General features: G+C 46.3%; 1 protein-coding gene and 1 long non-coding RNA gene across 4 annotated transcripts in view; one reads left to right on the top strand and one right to left on the bottom strand.

The window, feature by feature from the left end:
- The first annotated feature begins 3,718 nt into the window (after positions 1–3,718).
- Positions 3,719–14,790, top strand: LOC107325509. Of its 3 annotated transcripts, none has more exons than XR_001559697.2 (5): positions 3,719–3,875; positions 4,409–4,532; positions 11,010–11,087; positions 12,048–12,118; positions 13,278–14,790. It is a non-coding gene; the product is annotated as an uncharacterized LOC107325509 (long non-coding RNA). The 3 variants fall into 3 exon arrangements; XR_001559696.2 differs by having other exon boundaries at positions 12,048–12,151; XR_001559698.2 differs by lacking the exons at positions 11,010–11,087; positions 12,048–12,118 and having other exon boundaries at positions 3,729–3,875.
- PTPRS (protein tyrosine phosphatase receptor type S) overlaps positions 13,796–16,446 on the bottom strand; it is a 106,470-nt gene continuing 103,819 nt past the window's right edge. Inside the window, exon 38 of the mRNA XM_015886428.2 lies at positions 13,796–16,137. Coding sequence (XP_015741914.2) covers positions 16,069–16,137 — 69 coding nt within the window. The 3' untranslated portion in view covers positions 13,796–16,068. The remainder of the gene's footprint in view (positions 16,138–16,446) is intronic.

Below are 16,446 nucleotides of genomic sequence, written 5' to 3'. Positions count from 1 at the left end.
CTAGTCCATGTGTGGATACTGGGGCTTGCAGGCACACCCTGGTTGGTGTACTGGCTCCTTTCTTTTCTGCTTGGCTTTTGTGACCATTTATTTTAGGAAAAGAGCAGATGATGGGCAAACATTGTCGCATGCTGCCGACATCTGTGCTTCGGCCAGTTCTGTGGAGCTTCTATTTCTTAAGGTTAGTCTGCAGGGATTTTTCTCTGTTTCTCTTCCCTCACTGTTCACATTAGTTCTTCATCAGTAGTTCTCCTTCAGCTTAAACAAACTGCACCAGTTTAATAAAACTGCTCATTAAACAGGTGCATTTTTCTTCTGGAAGAATGCCCTGATTTCCCTTGTTTTGGTCGGAGTGCTTTATTTGGGTAGTTTTTGCTTAAGGTCATCAGGAGCTTTGAATCTGGGGATGCTATTTTAGTTTAAAAGTGAGTTGAGTCAAACTAAAAGAACTCATGTGGTAGCAGGCGTCTTTCAGCTGAGGGCTGGAAGGAAGGAGATGGTAGATCAGCGCGTTTCATGCTTAACTAATCTTGTGGCCTTCTGTGATGGAGTGACGGCGTTGGTGGACGAAGGGAAGGCAACCAATGTCATTTACCTGGACCTGAGCAAGGCCTTTGACATGGTCCCCCACCACATCCTTATCTCCAAATTGGAGGGAAGTGAATTTGATGGGTGGACAACTCGATGGATAAGCAATTGGTTGAAAGGCCGCAGACAGAGGGTGGTGGTCAATGGCTCTATGTCCAGGTGGAGGCCGGTAACGAGCGGTGTCCCCCAAGGATCTGTCTATGGACTGGTGCTCTTTAACATCTTTATTAATGACACTGATGAGGGAATTGAGTGCACCCTCAGCAAGTTTGCTGACGACACCAAGCGGTCGATACGTTGGAAGGAAGGGATGCCATTCAGAGGGACCTTGACAGGCTGGAAAGCTGGGCTCAGGTGAACCTAATAATAAGGTTCAACACGGCAAAGTGCAAGGTTTTGCACTTGGGCTGGAAGAACCCCAGGCACCTGTACAGGCTGGGAGGAGTGGTCCTTGAGAGCAGCTTGGCAGAGAAGGACCTGGGGGTCCTGATGGACGAAAGACTCAACATGAGCCAACAGTGCGCTCTGGCAGCTCAGAAAGCAAATGGGATCCTGGGCTCCATCAGGGCTTCTTTTCCCTATGCCTGATCTAGCTACGGTGCTTTAATTAGCTTCTAGCACTGGTTTTGAAATAATTTGAACAATTGTATTGTCAGAAGATCTCTTTCAGACCAAACTGCAATCAGAGTGAGTTGGAAAGTGCAGGTCTGTAGCATACAAGGCTTTCTTGGCACATGGTTATGCTTTGGTGGATTAAAGTGAGGAGAAACTGCATGGAACCTGGCAACTGCCAGAGCAGTCCCTCTCATACTGTGGCAGGTGTGATAACATTGTGTGCAGCCCTTCCTACGTGTGCCTGCAGTTTGACTTATCTCTGTCACTTCCCGGGCAGTTTGCCTTTGTTTCTGTCTGTGGGACATGTGCAGGAGCTGTGGGACCAGTACTGTAATGTCCTATTCCATTGGCTTCATGTTTCCTGGGGTAGGAGGATAGTGTGTCCCTTTATCGCATTACAAGTTAATGAAAAAAGCCCCATACCTGAGTTTAACTCTGGGAAGTTTAAACCACCTCTGCTTCATAGCAGCAGGTGATACCTGCTGGTGCTCCTTTGGGCATTAATGCCTATTAGTGCCAGCAAGAATTTAATGTGAGAAAAGGTTGAAAAAGCTTCTTGAGACCCTACCAGAAGGGTTCAAAATATGCTCTTGTGGATACCCGATTTGCAGCCCCATGTTCAGGTTGTCTCCCTGGATTCTCTTCCCATTGAAAACAGAGCTGGCATACACAAAAAAAACCACAACCAACCAAACAACAACAACAAAAACAACCCAAGAAAACAAAACAAATGGGTTTTGACAAAGGGCCAAAACTGAAACGAGTTGGAGATGTTGAGCTGGAATTATTTGGCAGCTTTGACGGCAGAAAAAGATAACAACTTGGTTTATATGCACACCAATAGAAAATGACTGGGAGTTATTTATTCTGCAATAGAGGAGCAAAACAATTAAATGCTTTGTTTCCAAGAGGAGAAATGTAAAGGTCACTCCACAGATATTGTTTGGAATTATTGAATGACCACAGCTTAGCCACTTTTCCCGGGGTATAAATAAGAATTTGGCTGCTGTTTCAGCACAGTTGACTTTGGCTTACCTCTATTTCCTAGTCTTGCCATTTCAGATGCCAGCTGCTAATATCTTCCAGCAAATGAGCTCGTAGCCAAACTGTCTCTGAAAGAGGAGTGATACCCTTCCCTGTGCCTCAGATCATGGTTTAAAAATAAATAAATGGACAGATCCGCTGCTCATCTGCTTCATTTAATGGAGACATCTCTTGAAAACACAGCACATTTTCTTTGATTAGGATTGAATGGTCAGTAACCCATGATGCAAGCCAAGATGCTGCTGCCATTTAGAATAGCAGAGATTCATCCGCCTGACTAGAGAGATCAAATCTAACTTGATTGTAGGTACAGGAGGGTCACTGGACAATTTTCTACATGGAGAAGCAACAGAGTGGAGGAAAAGGGCTGTTGTGCCAGTCTGATTTCCTTGTGTCTCCACTTGGAGCTGAGAGGTTTTTTTCTCTTTGTTATCTTAATAGCTTGGAGCCACAGGAAGATATCTGGGGAAGTGGTGCCTCTGATTAATCCGGGATGCTGCTATCTCATGGAGTTAGTGCTGCAATCCGATAGCTGCGTGCCCTGCGTTGGTGATCCGTGTGAGGTTTCTGTCAGTGCGTAGTGAGGAACAGATCAGATCCTCTGCACAGGGATGGTTCTGTTTTACAGAAATGATTCATCACAAGATTATATTTTTTTTACTCCTGAGTGTAGAAAATTGGCTGCTTATGAAATGCTGTTATTAATCTCATTTCTTGTAACATTCTGAAAAATCAAGGCCACAATCCTTTTTGTCCAAATTGATTCCTCTGCTGCTTTCCAAAGTTATGAGGATGTCCTCATTTTGTTATTTTTTTCTGCCTGGGATTGAGATGTCCATGCCCCCAGTGCCTCACAGCACAAATGTACCCTCCAGCCCTTCCTATGGTAACTACTTCCAGGTGAGTCTAAATTTAAGGTTCTTTCTTCTTTAAATTGCCATATGTGTTCCCAATACTTGCATGATGCTGGGAAGGCATCCCAGATGCCCTTGCACTTAGAGGAGCCTGTCTTGATTTTGGATGCCCTTTTAACACTTTTAAAAGATCTACTCTCTGAGCAGAAAGGCCAAATATCACATCTGGTTTTATAGCACTGACAGAACCATGGCAATATTTCACTCTCAACAGGCAGTTGACTGGAAAAATGGGGGAACCCCTCCGCCCCCCACCTCTGACATACTGCTTTTATTCTTATGCTGTTTCCATGTGTTCTATCTGCTGTCTCTGGCCCTGGTCTGGGGAGCATTTTCAACCCCTCTGCTCCTTGCCAAGAACCCAGTGAGGAGGAACGTCCCCTTGGGTTCCTTTCGTTGAGACCACAGCATGCCTGGGCTCCTGCAGCCGCAGAGCAGCATGACTGCAGCCTGTCAGCGTCCCCTCACCCCCCTCATGTGCTTCTATTTACTGCCATAATCAGCGGCCTTGAAAGGCAAAGCTGAACCACTGCTGCTAAATATAATTGTCGCTGTGACAGGTCCATTGTGGTGAGAAAATCTGTGCCTTTCAGAGCTGACTCTCTGTTAAAGAACCGTGGTAAAGCCAGAGCTGAGTGCCCAGCCTCCTGGCCAGCATGGCAGTGGCTTTGAGGAGTGAAGGCCACTCCATTAACCCTTCTCTCCATTGCACAGGTGAGGTCATGGGGGCTGATGGCTCCGCACTGCACAGAGCAAGGCCAGCAGGCAAGGGAGGGGCTCCTTCCCTTTCTCTGCCCAGTGCTGGGCTGCCCAGTTCCAGGCAGACAGGGAACGGCTGGAGAGAGCCCTGCAGAGGGCTGCAGAGATGGTGGGAGCCTGGAGCACCTCCTGATGGGGCCAGGCAGAGAGCCCTGGAGCTGTTCACCTGGGGAAGGGAAGGCTGGGAGGGAGGGGTCTGATCAGTGCTGATCAGTACCTGAAGGGCGGGGGTCAGGAGGATGGGGCTGGGCTCTGTTCAATGGTGCTCAGTGTCAGGATGAGGGCAGGGAGTTCCATACAGAAATGAGGAAGAACTTCTGTGCTGTGAGGTTGGCAGAGCCCTGGCACAGGCTGCCCAGAGAGGTGGGGTCTCCTTCCCTGGAGATATTCTGATCCCCATGGGTGCCTTCCTGTGCAGCTGCTGCAGGGAATGGCTTTGGGGTCCAGTCCTGACCTGTGTGGATCTGTGATTCCGTGAACTTCCACAGAGCCCTGATCCTGCCTCACAAGGATGTCTTTGGCTGTGGCTGGTTTGTTTGCATTGAGCTATTCACTGAGAAACAGTGGGATGTGTCTTCTGTGCACTTTGGCTGAGACTTCCCTCCAGCACAGGTATGTGTTCCCAAACAGCAGTGCCAAAGCTAAAGGCAAATTGTCAGTAGCACCGATGCTGCCAGAGCACTAAGTATAGCTGAGAATACACTTTCCTTATAAACATCTCCGTTGAGTTCCTTATTGCTACTTCAGAAAAGTAGCATGAATTGTCTCATGTGATCGTGGGTATCAGGTTTATGTAGGAGGCAAACCTGGATGACATTCAGTTTGTCTGCTGTTCTCCTTCTCCCAGTTTCTGCCTGGATACAGTTGAGCAGAAAAATCCCCTCAGCTGAGAAGGTTTTGTAGTTGCACCAAGTTCTCCTAAATTATTCAGGCTTAGTCACCAGTGAGAGCACAAAGCAGAGCTCTGAGCTCTAAGGTTTGTACAGCTACAAATGCACACAACGCCCACAGCGCAGCTCCTGGCACCTGGGGGCTGTCAGTGCAGGGGGCAGCAAGCATGGAATGGGCTCCTCGGAGGCACGGATTGCTCTGTGGCAGCAGGGCTGCCTGCTGGGAGATGCTGGGTCCTGCTGGAGTTTCCCAGCAGTGGTGGTGCTCCTGCTGCTGTCTCGTGGCTCGTCACTTGTCTGAGCCTCTATTTCTAAATCTGTATGGTAGTGGTTATCATCCTTCCCTCCTACCACCCATTTTTTAATGTCAACTCTCAGTAGGGAAAGTTTCTTCATTTTAACAGCCTTACTTTCAATTTAACAACTCTTTGCTTTCCTGTAGGAAATTGCAAATAGGTTCTCCCAGCTGCTTTCTTCCTACACCAGGTTAATTTCTTTCCTTGGGACTTGGCTGCAGTGTGTTGAGCGGGGAGAAGGATGCTGCCATGAGCAGCTTTTGGTGCTGGGGGGCACTTTGTTGGGTCTCCAAGCTCCTGGTGATTTCCCTTTGGGCTTCCTCTGATCCAGAGCAAGGAAAAAAAAAATAAATGCAAAGCAAGGTGTTGGAATCCAACACAGTATTTTAGCCAATAGTGTTGTTGTGATTTATTAACTCCAGAGTAAATCAGGGAAATGTATGGCATCACATTTTTGTGTTACAGCAGCATCCTGCATGCAAGATGGGGCTAGAGGCTGTCTGATATGGGAGCTGTAAAACACAGACCTGTGCCCTGGGAGTAGTTTGCAGCCTCTGCCAGGGAGATGTTAGGACACCGTGGAAAAGGATGACAGTGAAAATAATGTGAACATGTGCTTTCCTGTGAGTAAGGCAGAGTGCATAATTAGGAGCCTTCTGTATATTTTATTTTAGCAGTGCAGTAGACAAAGAAATAATAAAGCATCCATGAAAACTTGAGGCAGTTTGCTAGTGATGATGCAGTAGAGTTCTTAGAGAAGGACTTGAAGTTTCAGGATAAATTTGGAGCAGGAAAGAAAGGTATTACGTGGTATTTGCAGCTGCCTTCTTGCACAGATGCATACTTGGCAGTGGGGTGGAATGAGATTAAGAATGGGTAAACTTATTTGGAATGCTTGCTTTATTTAACGTGATTATTTGCTTCCAAATTGTATCTACTGTGTTCTAAATGCACGTGGTGCTTCCAGAGAGATGGTTAAGCTCAGACGAAGACAAAACAAGACAGTGAATTTTTTTGGCATCTTAAATATTCTATGAGTTGGACGCTGTCTCAGATGTTAGGAGCTGAGGTGTGAAACCAGCTTTGTTCCAGGTCCCGCATCTCCCCCAAAGACACACAGAGTTACGTGAGTTACCATCATGGCTGTGTCCTGCTGCCACTGGGATTCATTGAGTGGGAAGTCATTTTAGAGGGGTTAAAAAGCCCACACTAATAATGAAAGCTGTGAGCACCTGCAGGACTCTCCTGGGGCTGTGGGGGACGTGGGGAGCTGCTGCTGCCTCTGTAAGGGAGGGAGTGGAGCAGACAAAAGCCGCCAAGATCTGATAATAAAATCTGTTTGGAACAGCTGTCTGCTGACAAGTATAATAAACTGTATTAATGGTGTCATTATTATTCCCTAATTAAAAGCTAATAACTAAGAGTTAATTGCCTTTAAAAAATGAAGCAGTGCTAAGGCAGGGATTTATCTCTGTTTTTCTTTGCTCGCCTGGCTGTGCTGATATTTTCAAGCTAATTAATTGAATGAAATCTTACTGAAAACTAATAATCTCTCTGTGTCGACTCAACCAATTGAATTAAAAGGTGTTTGCTGTGTGCTGGGCTTAAAAAAAAATACACGTGTGTGCTCTTTCCAGCTCCTCACTGTGGGTGATGGCAGCCAGCAGTGCTGAGCACAGCATGCAGTCCTGCTTGATGGGAAATCCTTTCCCGGCCATGAGGAAGGAAGAGGAGCATTGCAGGGCTGCTCCGTTGTCTCCAGGACTCTGGATTTTAGAGCCATTTGCAGCTCCAACAGCACCCTGTCCTCTCCCCATCCCAAAAGGTGCCACTTCAGCATCCGCTTCCCAGCTCTTGGCAGTTACATGATGCTAATTGAAAGGAACCAAATGTTCTCTTTGGAAGTTCACTACATCAGTGTTAATCTTCTATGTGGAGTAATTTTATTAAAGTCCCCCAAAGAGCAAATTGTAAATTCATTTGAGCCTGTTTTGGTCTGCACTCTCCTTTATTTTGGGTGGGGAAAAGAAAAAAAGAAAAGAAAAAAAGATTAGAAGTCATCTGGTCTCCATGATAATTAAAAAGAAGATGCTCAAACATAGTTCTTAATTAAACTGTAATGAGATAAGAACTCCACAGACTGCTTTTAGTCTGTTGGAAAGATGCAGAGGTTCCCATTGTAATTATGTGATTTATGATCTTCCACGCAGAGATGTAATTAGGTTTTTTCACCTTTTTTTAAAATTTAAACAATATTTAGATAAAAAATGACGCAGCATTTTGAATCTGCTTTTCCTGGAGGGACTGAAAATCATTTTGAAATCATTTTAGGTTTCAGCCTCAAAAAAAGTCCTCTGTAACTGTCAGGCAGCCAAGAGGTGAGATGTAAAACACAGCCCTGGAGGTTGTGGGATGCAGTGGGGTGGCAGCAGGAGGTGGGTCAGACACCTGAAGTCAACACAAAAACATTTCCCTCTGCATCCTGGGAGTGTTTGTGTTTGCAGGCAATGCTGTGGACTAACACTGATCCGTGATGCTGATGAGACCCATAGTTGGTTTGTTTCTGCCCGATCTTCTCTGAGGAAACAAGGAAAGTGCTCAGCATGCTTCTACATGAGAGGTCTCACCTGTGGAATAAACATCCCGGCTAGATGAATGAGACCTGTCGATCTTGCTGCTCCTTAAGAGTAATGCTAAACTATCGTTATTAGCTTGCAAAAAAAGGGTCAGAGTGTCAGACTTTGGGGGGTGTAAGATGAAAGGGAATGGACTCTTCAGCAATATCTGCTGGGATAGGGCAAGGGGAAATGGTTTAAAATCAAAAGAGAGAAGTTCTAGGTTGGATATAAGGACTAAGGGTGATGAAACACACGTACAGGTTGACCAGAGATGTGGGTGCCACATCCCTGGGTCAGGCTGGGCAAGACCCTGAGGGCTTGATGGAGCTGTGGGTGTCCCTGTTCACTGCAGGAGAGTTGGATCAGATGGCCTCTATGGGTCCCTTCCAACCAAAACAATTCTATAGTCAGATCCTGCTTTGCATGGCTGTTACCAGATACTTTGCTTGAGTGGCGGTGCAGGGATTGGGGGCAGATGTTTTGCTTTCTGTGTGAAAACATGGAGAGTGCAATTTTGCTGAAGAGCTTTCTCTGGTACAAGGAATTTCTCATTGATTGCCTAACCCCATGAATCACACCCCAAGCAGAGCCATGGGCCTGGCATGGAGGGGAAGTTTTCTGGGAATCGGAGCCCTAAATCTGGGAGCACACTGGGGCTCTGCTCGTTGGTCGGATGTTTGTGTGACAGCTGTAGCAGATTTTCTTTCTGCTTGTCTTTCAGTTACAGAATCAAAGAAGGTTGGTTCACCTGGCTGCAGTCGTGAGCAGGAGCAGGTGCTGCTGGAGCTGCTCTGCTGGGCTCCAGGCTCACTCTCACTGTTGTTCAGGCTGTGGCACCGGGAGCATCTCCTTCCATGCAGATGGATGGGTGGATAGAAGTTGGTTGTGTTGGCGTTATGGGATGGTTGTGGTAGGTCGGTAGCTGTTGGTGCTGCTGTTGATGGGCAATAACCACCCATCTTGTTTGGCTTTGGTGCTGTCCCCTTGTGCCTCCCCAGGATGCCACTGTCTTTGTGCTATGGTGGTGGTGAATCCCTGTTCTGTCACTTGCTGTATTCCTGGCTCTATGGTTTGGTGAGGTGCTGTGTGTCCTGTGCTTTTCTGCACTGTTTGGGGGGATTTTTTACAAGTGAAGAGAAGGTGGCTGTGTTTTACACCCATATTTCTCTATTTTGTAAGTAAGAATCTGCCTAAATCCATGCTGCATCTTCTATCTGCTAAATGTGATGCTATGGAAAATGTTATTTCAGTTCTCTGTATTTTAAATGGTTGTGTGGATTCACAAGCCAGGCAGAAGGTCTCTGCTGCTGTGTCACGTGCTGTTCCTGTGTCCTGGAAGCCTGGGGCTGCTGGTCATAGGGATCCTTTGTGTCTCTGCATCCCCAGTGCCTCCCCAGCCCCCCCGCCTGGAGGTTCTGCTTGGTGGCTTTTGGAACACAGTGTAGATGCCTTCAGTAAAGGTGATGTTCTTTCTGGAAGTGTGGAGGTGTGGTGTTAAGGATGTGGCTTATGGTTGTAGAACTCTTTTCCAACTTTGATGACTCTCTGATGCAGAAGAAGAGGGCTTTGTTGAGGCATGTTGATATAACTGTACCATTGTAAATGGAGTTTGAAAGCCAAAGTCAAGTTTAATTCAGAAAGCTCCATTTGGAGTTTGGCAGAAGCGAATTAGGTTGCTGTAATGGTCTGAATTAAAAACAAAATCCCCAGTTACACATTTCTACTGGGTTGTTTTGTCTGTCCCTCATCACTGTCACATGGGTTTGGTAAAGGAAAATGAAGGATGTGGTTCAAGGCTGGGTCTGGTGCTGCTGTGAGGAAGAAGCAGATGAACCCAAACCAGGAGCTCAGCGACAGCAACCTGAGTCTGGTTGAGGAAATTCTCAGCGGACTTCTCACAACTCCCCTCTGCCCACCTCCCACTTTGGAAGAGGTGAACCCTGGAAATGTAGAACCTCAGCACAGAGCCAATGGTTCCGCTGGGGCATCCTTGGCTTTCCTGGTCAGAAAGAGGTGAGAGGAGGGTCTGGCAGAGATGGAACCTCAGTTAGTAACGTTCAGCAGTTTCCCAAACAACACCTTATGAGCAGCTCCGACAGAATGTTATGTGTTTAAAGACAAAAAGATTTTTCTAATCATTTTTGTACATTTATTTATTTATTTATTTATTTTAGAGGGGTTTATTATCCTCAGTAAGCCTGGGATAAAGTCCTTGTGTAACCTATTAATCTAGGATTGCCATCTGCAAGTACGTGTGTGCTTGTGTGTATGCATCACTGTGTGCACACAGATGGATGGAGTGCCCAACTCTGTTAATCAGGAATCTGTCTCTTTAATGACTGGAAGGAAATCATACGTGTCTGACTTTCAAGAGATAAAGGCGTGATGAGATAGCAACACTGGGGTTTGATCTCTGTGCAAATTGCAAAGGGATCCAGAGTTACTGCTCTACTGTATGGGTGGACGGACAGATTAGTAGGCAGAACAGAAAAATAGGCAGATTAAAGATGGACTGAGATGAATATATTAAATGGTAAATGGCTGCAGAAGGAGTGCTGGTGTTAAATGGAAATGCTTCACTATTGTTCAGACTTCAGCTATCTTCCTGGTTTTGAAACAATCTGATAATCTGCTTTTGCTGCAAACAGTGAATGAGTGCAAATGTCAAACACAGCTGTGTGTGGGGGGAGGTTCAAAGCAATCACCTTCTTGTTTATGTGTGGCCAGCCTGGTGTACCTGGGTGTGCTATCAGTCTGTTGGAGAAGGACCTATTGCTACTGAGCACAGCCTGGTGCCATCCAATCTTCCCACACTGGGGAACATTGAGGGCCCCTCCTGCTTGGTGGGATCACAGAACACCCTGAGTTGGGAAGGACTCATAAGGGTCATCGAACCCAACCTCTGGCTCCACACAGCCACTCAAACCCCATGTCTGACAGCAGCATCCCAGTTCTGTGCCCGCTGCCCTGGGGAGCACGTTCTGTGCTCAGTGTCCTCTGCTGCAGAACCTTCACCTCTCAGTGATGGTCCTTGGGAGTCCCCAGAGATCAAGGCGCCAGGTGTGTGCTGCTGTTAGGATGGCCACAGGGCCCACAGGTAGTGGATTTGCACCGAGCTGCCTCTTCACTGGTGAGCAATGGTCTCTGCTGGCTGAGGGGCTGCTCTGCCTTGTGGGAGAGGCTCTGTGCAGCTGTGGATGCTGGGAGGGGAAGCATGTGTCTGTTTGGATGCTGGTTGCACCACTGTAATAAAAGTGATTAAATTTGTTCTGGTTTCCTTATCAGGAGATGTGGGAACAGTCTCCCCATGTCCTTTTCCCAGTGGGTGAACTTGTTGAGATGATTTTCACAGTGCCTGCTCAGGTATTTACTTTTTCCATTTCAATTCTACATCTGCTCAGTTACAAACTTGGAATTTGCAGCCATCTTATTTAGGAGAAGGAATTGATTTCTCATTCTGTTACTGCTTCTCTTGGTATAATTAAAGCGTATTGCAAAATGAAGAATTTCTCCTGGCCTGGGAACTGGTTTGCCTCTTGGGTAATTCTGTTAACCAAGAAAGGCTTTTCGTTTTCCTCTGGAATGTAAATTATTGTTACATCTACTTTAAAGTCTTTGTTGTGCTGCAGAGGACTGAGGGGCTCTTGGTTTAGGGTTGTGCAGAGACAGAGGGGCTGTTGCAAATCAATCCCAAGGTGATTTGGCAGCCAGGCCCATGCAGATGAAGCTTGATGTGATACATGAGGTGGTATTGCCCAGTGTGGTGCGAATGAGAACTGTGTGTGTTGGGGAGGGAAGGGGGGGGGGGGGTTGCCCTTTGCAGTAGTAACAGTGCAGACCTGGAGCCTCGCTGACAGTCCTTTTCTGTAAAAATACAACCTGCAGTGATTTATTTCTTCCAACGTGTCCCAGCACAGCTAATAAACATGCTGTCAAAGCTACCTGTCAGCACTTACATTAAAGAAAAAGAAGAGGGAGACTTTTAAAAAAGGATCTGTGAATCAATAAGAAACAAGGAACTGCCTGGCTGAAAATGGGCATTTGTGGGCTGTCACGTAGGCTTTAATTAAGCCAACTGTCTGCTTGCCAGGTCTCAGACTGGCACTGCCTGCATGGAGAGCCCTGTGAGGACAGGAGCCCCCACTCCATGTGCTCCTCACTGCATGGCTGGGCACCGTGGAGCTGCACTGTGGCATCCTGCAACCTGTGATGATTTCTGCTGAATCGCACCATGAGTTTCTTCTGCTGCATTTCAAGTTTTGCATGGACTGATGCAGTGGAAAGCAGAAGGTGAAAACCTTCATGGATTTTTCTTCTTCCTAGAAAAATAATGCTTGTGTGCCTTCGTCTGCTAGAAGAGGAGCTGCTGAAGGGCTGTGGGCTGTCATCACAGGGTCAGTCAGCATTACTGGACTGCTGCAGCTTCTGTAAGCCTGACTCTTCTAAGTCTTGCTCTGGGATTTCACTTTAGATTTGCTTCTCTATCTGCCCTCCTACTGTATTTATTAGTTTTCTTCATTTCAGGATAGGGAGGACATTTACTTACTTAGATCTCAGCTGCTGTTCCACTTCTTTTTGCCACTCATTCCCTCTGCTCCATGTGGCATTTATTTGTGTTCACTGAGGGGTTTGCAGCTCAAATGGGGGATGGTGGCACAGCTCAAAGAAAGGGCAGAACGAAACTGAAGAGACTGGAGAGTAGTGATGAGAACGTTCAGCATCACAGGGACCAGGATGGCATTGCTGAGAGCACAGGAGACAAGGTGGGCGTACGACAGAGGCACAGAGGCTGAGCACTCTAAAGGAAAATCAGTTTTTCCTTTCTATTTTTCAATGATAAAGAGATATTCAAAGCCAACACAGTGACAGAGGCAAGGCTTATGAAAGGTAACTGTGCTGTGTAGGGTTCAGTGCTTTAGATGATCCTGGAGTCCAAGAGATTGAGTAAAAAACATCTTTGCTGTTCATGTACCTGCCTGCAGGTAGCCACGTACACAAGATGTGATTATAAACTGGGAGATATTTATTTTCCTTCTTCTTCCTGTGCTACCACTTTGAATCTCCACCTGCTCCATCATGTGGAGTAACAGCATTCTGAGCGACGTCATTCCGAGTTCACAGCTTCCACAGTTCTGCTAATCCTTCTCTTGTAATTATTTTTCTTTTCCCTTTAACTGGGTGCCAAAGCGCTCCTGGTGCTGCTCTGGTAGGGAGGGAGGGCTGGTGCTGGCTCAGCGCATCTGTAAAGGCAAGAGGGGGGAAACCTGATGCAGAAACACTCACTGTCCCACTGCTTTCCCACTGCTTCCAGCTCTGTGGTGCTTTCCTGCTCAGCATTTCTCTGTCTGCCATAACATGGAAGAAGTGCAGTGCTCACACTGGACTGAGCACACTGTGATGCCAGGGAGACCTGGAACAGGACCGTGGTTTGGTTCATGGCTGCACATCTGGCTCAGATGGACTAACTTGACTTAGTGCTTTGAGTGGCTCATGTTAAAACTGAGAATGTGTCTAAACTTCATGCTTCAGCTTTGCTGTCCTGTTGTGTTGCAGGTAATAGGAGTGTGGTCACTGACCACAACAGTGGAAGAGCTGAGTCCTGCTGCCTCTTCCTTGATATGGGAACCTCCAGCAGTAATGGGGGAAATCTCCATCTGCCCCATCCACCTGCTTCCAACTACGACCTTCAGCTCTGAGAAAGTGTGATTCTTCTTCAAATACCGGCATGGTCTGCTGGGAGGTGTCCCTGCCCATAGCAGCGTCTGGAAGGTCATCTTACAGGTCCCTTCCACTCCATACCATTCTGAGTCTGTGATGATACCCAAACTAACAGTATGCGTATGCTGCATCACTGCAGCTATTTAGTTAAATGCTCTCCAAGTGAGGTTGTTTCTTTGCAATTGCATGTTTGGCTCATAAGGGTGGTCTGTTTTCTGAAAGAATGGCAGAGGAAGGGCAACCTGGTACCTGGATGCATATGCCAGCAAAAAAGGGCTCTGCAGCTGCTGCATTACACAGAGCAACTGCTTCATTCACTGCCCACTCCTAATAACAAATGGGCGCAGTCAGCCTTTCAGACAATCTTCCTTTAATACAAAGTCAATATATCTACATACACTGTGGTATGAAAACCACTTAATGTTTCAGTTTGAAATAACAGTGTGAAAGCAACAGCACTTTGCTCTCATACAAAGGAAAAAAAAACAAAACCTTCCCCCACCCCACCCCGACTCTTCCAGTAAGATTTTGCTGCAACATACTTAGAAATTTGGGCAACTTTCACACAAATAAGAAGTAAAATCTCGAAGAAGCCTTTTGTTCTTTTTTTTTCAGTTAAAGATGGGAAATGGATTGTTGTGGGGTTTTCTGGGTAGCACTCAATGACAATATTTACCCCTTCTAGAAAAATAAAAAAGCCACAAGCAAGCAGTGCTCTGGGCAGTGCATCTTTTCCAACACATGCTGTCCTCTGTGCACTTCTGCAAGGAGACTCCTTGTCCTGTACTCCTGTTAAACATCTCCAATCTTCACCCTAGTGCACAGACAAGGTTAGGCTCTTACCTCCATTACACTGCTGATGTTTCAAAGCTGCGTGCTTGCCCACGTGTGCTGTGGCTCTGAAGCTGCTGCCCTTTTGTTTTCAGTCCTAAGACACTGGAATTTTTTTAATCTCCCAGTTCACCCCTGGCCCTGGTAGGATGGAGCAGCACGGCCACAGCTGAAGGGGAGGAGGTTGGCACTGCCACCAGGTCTGGGCCTGCCTGCTGATCTCACACCCTTCCAAAGACACGTGATATGTCTGAGATTTTAAACAAAACAAACAGAAAGGAATAATCCAGAAAGGACATTTTGTTCTTACATGAGCAAGTTAAACCTTTTAAATGGTAGAAAAGCAATATGTAGAAGTAGCAATTTGCACTGCATTTTTATATATCACAGCCATTACACGTAACATTTCTACAGTGAAAAAATAGACTGTCTTTGAACATAATATGAACAAATAAGCATTTTTTTTTTCTTTTAAATTCATTGACTGATATTCTTTGTCTTTAAAAAAAAAAAAAAAAAAAGGAAAAAATACACTATTTAAAAAAAAGGTAATGTCACTTGTTACAGTTACATTGACACTTTAAAGAAAGCCACTCACAGTATATGCCATTGAATGCATCTTACTTGATCTTTCCCAGTTATTTATACAGCTAGGGCTTGTTCGTAGCTGTGCCCATGGGCTTGGTGTGAAGTGGTACTGGGACTGTCCTGAGGCAATCTCTGCATCTCTGCACTGCTCCCAAAGAGCCACTGCATCCAGAGGTGAAGGTTTGGCAGCAAGAAGCAGTGGGCTATAGAAGTGTCCTAAGGGTGCTTCTCTGGCTCCTTTCAGAGAGATGCTTCTGGCCTTCTGTGGCAGGAACTGGGGGGGTAGCACAGCTGCTTGCAGCAGAAGTGGGGTTATGTGAATGTGCAAAGAGAGTGGGAAAGGGGCTTCCTTTCTGTCCTGGGTTGTCCCACCACTGCCTGCTCAGTGCCTCCCTGGATGTGCTGAAAAGGGAAGCGAAAGCAGCCCAGCAGAGCTGCCACCTCCGCCTGTGTTCCCGTGTCAAGGGGAGGGGGCTGTGCCATGGCCAGGGCTGAGTTTTCCCCTCTCTCTCTTTCTCTCTCTAATTATAAATATCCTAAAAAATAAATTTTGGAATTAGAAGAAATGAGGAATGTTCTAAGTATTCAAAGCGTGAGCTATAAAACCTCTCGCATGGCAGGGGCACACAGTGAATGCTGTTTGCAAGGTGCCTGTAAGCCCAGAATTATCCCACCGTTGATACTGAGGTTATTAAGACTCCAGCTAAAAGAACTCCTGACCCTACATTTGCCTAACTGCTGAAATTTAATTCCTTAACTTTTACAGAACACTTTCAATTCTGCAAGTGACTTCCTTTAAAGACTGCCAACTATATTAGTAAATAAACTGAACTCTAATGATGTAACCAAAGTCGGTTTCCTTCCCTTCTCCAGCGGTAACGTTTTGCAGGGTGTATTTTAGCTTCTGGATCTCTTTGATGATGTCCATACATCCTCCACAGCGAACACCACTTGAGGTAACAAGAGCAGTTCACCACTTAAAGCAGTCCTTCAGCAATCTCCTGAGCTGCCTCTTCACGGTCCAGGTTACAACATGGAGTTCCTGAAGGGGTGTTCCTTTCAATCCTTCCCCCTGCTCCCCAACGCATTGTCTGGATGAAAAGGTACTTCTTCTGATTCAGTTTTGTAAGTTCAAGCACTCCTCCTGGGTCAAAAGAGGCCTTCCAGGACTTAAGTGGTTGGTAGAGTCTGCACAACAGATGGCTTTTTATGTTGCATAGTGATCAAAACTTCCCAGATATTCCAAAGCTGCCTGGTAACAGAACTGGTATTCATCCTGCAAATGAAAAAGAGAAGCAGTGCTTCAGCTTTGGAGATTAAAAGAATTCAGGATACCTGCCCTGCTTAGCAGCTGGCATATACCACGGTAGTAACTACGTGCAGACGCATTTATTCTCTAAGAGAAGTGAACCACAGGGAAGAGAAACCCCTTTATTGCTTGTGCATCTCATACACAGCAGCCATCCTGTCACCACCCTCCTGTCCCTGTAGCCACAGCAGGCTGTGGTTAGAGGCAGGTGAGTGCCCCTTACTTTAGAGGCAGGATGAGATGAGAATCAAAGCTGGCAGGCTGGGACTAAATTTT

The sequence above is a fragment of the Coturnix japonica genome, chromosome 28, assembly GCF_001577835.2.
Source record: "Coturnix japonica isolate 7356 chromosome 28, Coturnix japonica 2.1, whole genome shotgun sequence".
Taxonomy (NCBI): domain Eukaryota; kingdom Metazoa; phylum Chordata; class Aves; order Galliformes; family Phasianidae; genus Coturnix; species Coturnix japonica.
Note: the sequence above shows the minus strand (reverse complement) of the source record. Positions and strands in the feature narration are given on the sequence as shown.